This window comes from Pecten maximus, chromosome 1, assembly GCF_902652985.1.
Source record: "Pecten maximus chromosome 1, xPecMax1.1, whole genome shotgun sequence".
Lineage (NCBI taxonomy): Eukaryota > Metazoa > Mollusca > Bivalvia > Pectinida > Pectinidae > Pecten > Pecten maximus.
This window is the reverse complement of record NC_047015.1, coordinates 43,052,951-43,061,674: the sequence shown is the minus strand read 5'-3', so window position 1 is coordinate 43,061,674 and position 8,724 is coordinate 43,052,951. Positions and strand designations below refer to the sequence as shown.

Genomic DNA, 8,724 nt, shown 5'->3' with positions numbered 1-8,724 from the left:
ATGTATTTAATGGTAAATTGTCGTCGTCGTCGTCTTCTTCTTCATCATCATCATCATCATCATCATCATCATCATCATCATCATCATCATTATCGTCGTCGTCATCAACGGTATCCTCTGGCATATCATCATCGTCATCATCATCGTCGTCATCAACGGTATCCTCTGGTATATCATCATCGTCAGCGTCATTGTCGTCGGTATCCTCTGATATATCGTCATCATCGTTGTCGTCGGTATCCTCTGGTATTAATTCCGCACTTGTGGTGCCATCATCTACGTCCGCGTCCGCGTCCGCGTCCGCGTCGTCTAATTCATTTAACTCATTTGATTGTAAATCTTCATCTTCGACACCGTTCACAGAGATTTCATTCGATTGATTTTCATTATCGTCGTCTTCGCTCTCTTGTTCCATAGAAATTAAACCGTCATCATAATTACTGTCGTCTATGCTATCGTCAACAAAAGCGGTGTTTTCTTCAGCACTGTCATCTGTCATTGATTCGCCATCAATGTCATTTTCTATAGAGTCGTCGATATCATCTTCAACCTCCTCTTCATCCTCTTCATTCTCTTCATCTTTATCATCAAAAGGTTCTATTTCCTCTCCATCTCCATCATTGTCGTCATGTTCATTGTCATTATCGGCATCAGTATCAGCTTCTTCGATATCGTCGTATTGATTGTTGTCTGAATCGTCTTCGTCACCGTTATCTATATCACCATTGTCAGTTGCATCATCATCATCTTCGTTTTCTATGTCGTCATTGTTTTGATCATTTTCATCCTCATCATCAGTTACATCATTTTCGTCCTCATCATTTGCATTATTATCATCTACGTCTTCAGCTAAATCGTCACCATCTTCAACATCGTTGTCACCGTTAAAGTCATCGGCATTATCATTGACGTCTTCATCATCTTCATCATTTGTATTGAAACTGTCCTCGTTATCAACGTCATCAGCTGCATTGTCATCATTGTCGTCTACATCGTCGCCATCTTCATCATTTGCGCCATCAGTATCATCATTTGTATCGTCATCATCGTCATTGTTTACATCATCATCAACTTCGTTATTTGTATCGTCATCATCTTCATCATTTGTATCGTCATCATTTGTATCGTCATCATCGTCATTGTTTACATCATCAACTTCGTTATTTGTATCGTCATCATCTTCATCATTTGTATCGTCATCATTTGTATCGTCATCATCGTCATTGTTTACATCATCAACTTCGTTATTTGTATCGTCATCATCTTCATCATTTGTATCGTCATCATTTGTATCGTCATCATCGTCATTGTTTACATCATCATCAACTTCGTTATTTGTATCGTCATCATCGTCATCATTTGTATCGTCATCATCGTCATTGTTTACATCATCATCAACTTCGTTATTTGTATCGTCATCATTGTCATCATTTGTATCGTCATCATCGTCATTGTTTACATCATCATCAACTTCGTTATTTGTATCGTCATCATCTTCATCATTTGTATCGTCATCCTCTCCATCATTTCCGTCATCATCTTCGTCACTTTCGTCGTCATCTTCATCATTTTCATCGTCATCATCTTCGTTATCTGAATCATCATTATAATTGTCTTCACTATTTGTTACATCGGTATTCATTGTAAGAACGGAGTCAGTTGGTAAGATATTGGGCAGTGTTGGATCTACAAGAAGATCGGCCCTCATGGCCTGTATCTCGGCTTCTAACTTGGCCTGGGATGGACTAGATTCTGCGTGACTCGGCTGTCCTGAGAGTGAGAGCGCGGATTCTGGCTGGGTTCCGAATCCGAGTGTTGGCTGTGGGACTGAATTATCTGTGGCAGAGATAGCATATCCGTCAGACGAGGCTTGTTGAGAAGTCTTAGCTGGACTAAGCTGGCTACCGACGTAGTACATTTGACCATCTGATCCAAGTACAGACATTGGTTGATCACGGAAAAAGATATTGTTACTGTTTTGGAAACCAATGCGTCTCAGATTTCTTTTCCCAACTGAAGTTGCTTGTGACACGCGGTTTTGATTTTGCTGTCCATCTGGTTTGGGAATGAAGCTCTGGCCTGGTGCCTCAGCAACTGAAATGAAAACAGGATATCTCAAAGAACATCTCATAATGGCACCCCAGAAATATTAATAGACTTTTATATACATGTATATACAAGGTGTCCCTCAAAGGACCCTGTTGAAGAGGGTCATGTAGAAATGGGTACCGCGCACATTATGACGAAAATTTTCTAATAATATACAGCATAAGCCTAGTATCCCACAGTGTATATTCCATCAGAAGTTATCACACACACCTTGCAATGTATCAGGATGACAGCGAGAAACAGACAGGGCGATTATCGGGAAATTAGCAGGTAAGTTCACATAGTCTACATAAAGTCTTATTTTATATATCTTCGGTTTTCTTTCTGTTTTGTTTGTTTGTTTGAGGGGGGGGGGGGGGGGGGGGGGGGGGGTGGTAAACGTCATTGTAACAGTTATTGACGGGTATTTACTTAATTATTTTTTAAGTAAACATTAGTACGTAAGTTTTTTTTTAATTGGAGGATGATATAACCGGTGATAAATAACACACCGAATACAATCTACATAGAACACGTGCGGGACTGACGTGTGCTTGATGTCAAAGTTCATTCACTCCGTCCCATAAACATGTGATTCAGTGTTAGAAGCTGTTCACAGTCTATTCTATAATATAAATAATAAAATGAGCAAGATTTTGCCAATAATTAATGTCATTTTGACTTATTGATTTATTAGGTAATCAATTATGCTCGCTTCCTTGTGTGTTACTTCACTGCTAATGAGGTCATAAACGGTCAAATCAAAGGGCACGTCAATATCGTATAAGGAAGCAACGTTTGTACTTCGTTAAAATTGATTGTTTTACTTTTTTCTTTCATTAAAAAAAGCCATAACGATATAAACTGCGAATTCATAGTATGCCCTCACATATATTTTAAAATGTCGGGTTTCTTTTTCAAAAAGTGCATACCATGGATTTTTGTGTTTATTTTCGATAACACGATAATATTGCAGGAATTAAGCACATTGTAAGGTTCAGTCTAATAGGGCTATGGTTCATTGATGAGTTCTTTCAATGGCATCATGACAAAAAAAAAAAAAAAAAAAAAAAAATTTTTTTTTAAAAACTCAGAAAAAAACATGAAAATTAGTAATTCTAAGTATGCATATAATTGTACTGATCAATCGGTAGTATCTCAGTTGTGTTTCAGCTACTAAGAAAGTATTTTATAAAACATGATAATAGTTTACCTGGATCTACCCAGTCCGCGACAGACTGTTGTTGTACCGGTAAAGCTGACACCAGAACTCCCAGGAAACCACACAAACACAAGCAGGTAACGATGGACATGGCGAAAATCTGTAATGTGAAAATGTACAATCTGTTATGTACGTTACATAACTTGTTGTTTCTGCAGTGTGCCAATCACTGTAATACTTTGTTCATTTAACCCTTATAGAGAGTTTTTTTTTAAGTTTTACAACTGTTTCAATATATTATGGTTGTCGTTTTTGATTTCAATGAAAAGAACATTATGGTCAGTAAAAGTTTCCTGTTTCCTATTTAATTTATCAGCATATTTCTTTCTTTCTTTCTTTTATCCCTTTGCTTCTCTTTCTTTCTTTTACTCCTTTGCTTCTTTCCTGTTCTGCTTTATTTATGCTATATGAAATTTGTACGGCATGGTGCAGGCCATTGCTAAGTTTTACACATGTATAATTGTATTGTGGAGAGGACATTAATAAGTTGTGATAACTTGCGTCCTATTCTTTTGTGTAGTATTGATGCAATACATTTTTATTTAATTCAAAGCTACATTTTATTTTCAAATGATAATGCATTTCGCTATACAGTGAATACAGTACTGGTCCAATTGTGATAACGCTGTTTAATATCTTTCCTTCACTATAATAAGTGACATGTTTGACATGCTAAAAAGTAATTTTCCGGTTTTGAAATTTCTTAAATTAATTTTGTAGAAAGTACATATATATGGATTTTAGAAGTATAAAATGTAGACTGTGATTACAACTACAATCATTCTAGTTGGCAAGGTTGTATACATTAAAATTTTTGTGAAATTTTGCATACAGTGTTAAGTATTGCAATTGATTAAAAAAAAAAAAAAGAATTTAGCCTGTTAAATTTTTTTATCATTTTATTAGGGTACCCCCTTCACTCAACTTGGGGTTATGCAGGGATTCCACTAACACAATCAGAATTGATAATAACTAGTCATTTATGTGATTATAGTTCATATGTTGACCCCACCTTTAGTCACACTATAATATGTAATTTCTCTCTGCCGATTTGGTAGTACATGTAATTGAAACCCAAAACCTGTTGTCATAATCCTACAGCAGGTCCCGGAGCTGTATTCAATCACACACGAGGAAACTATTTCAGTCACAATTTGGGGAAAATATATCACTTTAATACTGGTTTTATCAAAGCAATATGAAAATAAATATCTTGACCTTGCTTTGACTGAAAATAAATAATCTAGCCCGATTGGGATGGAAAATAAATATCCTGTGCTCTTTTTTGCCAGCCCGCACCTCTAGACTTCAGGTCTTTTTCGGTTTCAAATTGAATTTCATTATCCCAGCAAAGTTGGGAAGACAGGGTTGGGACCAGGGGTTCACCCCTGTTACAACATGAAGCCTCTCACAGGAGGTCTCTTTCACATCTTTCAAACGTTCAATTTCATTTCGTCCCATTTACCCGTTTTATATATATAAAAAAAAAGAAGAAACATTCATTCTACAGACTCATTCATACAGTTTACATGTATATATATTTATATTATTTTCACAACAAAGCAAAGAGGGAGCTACATTTGCACACATTCATGAGAAGAGCTACATAGCTTTTGACTTATTTAAGGATAAATATTATTTCCTAAAAACTCTCAAAAAGGGAGACTATAATGTGTAACAATGTAAGTGTGCAAATGCTGTATCACCAATAAGAAACCATAATAAAAAAAAATAGACGGCACATTTACTTTACTAGGAAGAAAGAAACGAAAAGGACAAACACGGAAAAGGAAAATAGTTATATAATACACAAATAGCACAATATATATATAATAAAAAAAAAATAGACGGCACATTTACTTTAATAGGAAGAAAGAAACGAAAAGGACAAACACTGAAAAGGAAAATTTGATTATCAATAATTATATGATACGCTAATAGCAAAATACATAATAAAATATATCCACTGTATAATACAGTATCCGCCATATTTAGCACGCAAAGCGCAAAATAATATTTTTTGTGAACTCAATATATTGGTCTGTTGTTACAAAGAGACATCCATATTCCTAGTACTATTTGTATAGAATAATCAAAAATCGTCAGGACACTTTAAAAATGTCAATGCTTCAGAGAATAAAAGTACTAGCTAAGTTAAGGCGAATACAGTATATACACTGTCATATCTACCTGAAAACATTACACTCACTGCACAGCAAAAAAAAAGGAGGAAAGAGAAAAAATATGGCATGTGTTATTACAACAAAATAAACGAATGCATAAACTCTATACACCTTTACAACCTTTACACAGATGCATTCAGCCATCTACATCAACATAACGCATTCATACTTGCATGCATTAATATTTGTATACAATATATAAAATATACAGCACAGATTTTTGACGGCTTAAACTTGAACTATCGTGATGGTCGTGACACCATCAACATTTTTATTCAGAGTATCATCAAGGATTTTATACACATAGCATGTAGTGTACAATTATGTGAACTCTAATGGGGGTCGCGACATCAAACAATTTTGTACGGTAAATCAGGTTGACAATACTCATAAGTATACACGAAATTCCATAACTCTTTGTCTCGTTTTATTTCCTGTCTACAATCATTATGTTGTACTAGTCGCTTGTTTATAAAAAAAATGGACATAGATTTATCCATCATGTTCTTTTCTGGTAGTAAATTTTATCTCGACACCCTTCGTCCTCTGGACTGTATACGTGTGCTGCATGAGTTATTGAATAGGATATGCAGACTATTTCATACCAAGGATAAATCATAACTATCGAAAACCACACACACGCTCACGCATATCTATGTTTTTTTTACTAAGTTAAATGCTTTAGTCGTTGATCATGTGAATAGCAATTACGACCTTAATCATAATTACGCATGACATTTGATATTAATCTATCCTACCTGGATATACAGGTGTAAAGATGAAAAGTTAATGTCGTGCTGTTAAAGGTCAAGTATTCCAATTAGTAAAGGAATTAAATCATAATTGTGGAACGTTTGAACGTGGAAAGGGGAATGATAAAGGTGAAGACAGATCACGAAATGTCAGTATTAATAGTTTTCTGGGTTTATAGTCATCATGACTAGATTTCCGGTTATGAAACTTCAGTTTTTATCAATTGTTTTACGGTACACCTATATACCATGTTCCACCAAAAGCATACTACTATATATTTTCCTTTATAAGATATCTTCTATAATATATTAGATATCTTATTTAATTTTCTTTATAAGATATCTTATATCTTTTATGATATATCTTATATATTACATAAGATATCTGATATCTTTTGTGGAATATCTTATAAAATATATTAGATATCGTATTTAATTTTCTTTATAAGATATCTTGTATTGTTTATGAGATATCTTATATAAGATATCTGATATATTTTATGAAATATCTTATATATAATATAAGATTAGTATATAAGATATCTCATTTATTATATAAGATATCTTATAAAGTTTATAAGATATCTTATATAATTTTGTAAAATCCTGGATCAACGTTGCTCCGTGAATAAATGACAACCTGGCTTGCCATAGATTTCGCTCTTTTTCCGGACATAACTGAATACCTTTAAATACTTTTGAATATCATAAAATCTCTTATAGGTTATGAGATGAAGATCTAATGATTGATTGTCAGTGTTACATAATTGTTTTAAAGATTACTTCATGGAAGTTGCAAAATAAATAGTTCTTTTATACATTGTTATTGTTATTAAGGTAATACCACCGGTTAGAGCATCTCACATGTCATTATTTTGAGACAAACATTTTGAGAAATAATTCTAATTCTTCCTGCATAATGCATTTGATTAGATTTCGTGTGCTTTATACGATTTATAAGTTTTTCCCTAATTGGTTTGTATTTAGACTCAAATGACTTCATTAAGAAATGCAATACGCTACTGTTAAAACATATATAGTATCTATCACGCGCGTATAGCTTACAATGCCAAGAAAACATTGTTTATATTCTATACTTTAAAGTCGATCAAACGAGGACACATTACAAACAAAGAATTTATTTACAAGGAGCTCACAAAAAAGTACAGAGAGAATAAGACCACGGATTCCGTAAGGATAAGCGTCTTCTGCTTCACCGACACCATAATTAAGAAAATAGTTTATAATCGACCTGAACGAATGCCTTAAAAATGAAATATGAGGTGAACTTACTCATGGCATGACAGGGTTTTTATTTCTTGGTTTTTTAACTGACCATTATCTCCTTTGGGCCGTCCTAGTGTGTTTTGTTTATTTTATCCTTAGTATTCCTTACAGTGTAGTTAGTTCAACGTAATGTGCGCGAAGAGCTTCATTTCACATTTTTATTGCCAAAAGTTTATGATTGCCTTACAAAAGTACACTTTTCATCATTGGCAGATCTATACATTGGAGATGAGCTGGGTTGATACTGATGACCAAACCGTTTAGTGCATGCCGTGTATAGCATTGACTTAAAGTCACAACATGAAATATAGAATTACCGAAAACGTGTGTTGAAAATATACAGAGAACAATTAAAACTATCGATATGGTTTAATTGAACAGGTGATTTGAATTTGAAGCTATTGCTCGTGTTCCTTTGTAAAGACAATGCCATCAGTTAATATTAGATAGTCTAGAAACACGTTGGTTTACGAGCAAATTGAGTATATAGAATTGTTAATATACTAGTAACACGAATTATTCCAAGTGTAAATTACATTTGACTTGTTTTTAGTATATATCTGTGCTAGACGTAAGTTATTAAGTACATATAATTATATTTGACGATTTCTCATAAACAGGAGTAAAGCATATGAGTAGATAACAACAAATGTCATATTGAAATATGTACAATAAATATGCTCCCTTGTCATATAACATTGACGTGTATTGGTGTGGTAAAGTGTTAACTTGTCGAGACGCATGTCTGGGACGTTAAAAGAGCGTTCCCATGTGTGCAGACTTAATTATGCTTATTTTCAGGTTGATAGAAAAACTTAAAATGGTTGCAAATTGTCGATGCAAAAATGTTTACAAATCATTGATATATGTATATTTAATATCACATTTAAATATGAATAAGTAATATGATTTCTACAGGTTACTTCATATCTTATTTGTATTTCCAATTATGATTCCTGAGCACATAGTTTAACAGATTAATAAACTGGTATATCCAAAAAATTATATTTAAGAATAAAATTGGAAGAAAAAGTTCCATGATGATTTTTTTCCCCATTAAAGATCTATAATATATATATCAATAAGTATTGGTAGACAAGGAAGTTTACATACCTGTGTGGTATAAAGTCCGTGTTCTGTGGTACTGGTCGTCCTACCTGTACTTACCTTAGGGGACCAATACCTACATATA

General features: G+C 33.7%; 1 protein-coding gene and 1 long non-coding RNA gene across 2 annotated transcripts; both read right to left on the bottom strand.

The window, feature by feature from the left end:
• Positions 1-95: 95 nt before the first annotated feature.
• LOC117334324 (serine-aspartate repeat-containing protein F-like) lies at positions 96-1,837 on the bottom strand (the record flags this gene model as incomplete). The annotated part of the gene is given in 1 exon segment (XM_033893868.1): positions 96-1,837. A coding segment is annotated over 1 exon segment (1,613 nt), but the record flags the coding sequence as incomplete, so codon positions are not given.
• A 146-nt stretch (positions 1,838-1,983) lies between these two features.
• LOC117334332 lies at positions 1,984-8,685 on the bottom strand. Its single transcript, XR_004534124.1, has 3 exons — positions 8,646-8,685; positions 3,302-3,410; positions 1,984-2,094 (listed from the first exon to the last, which is right to left on the bottom strand). It is a non-coding gene; the product is annotated as an uncharacterized LOC117334332 (long non-coding RNA).
• Between the last annotated feature and the right edge of the window lie 39 nt (positions 8,686-8,724).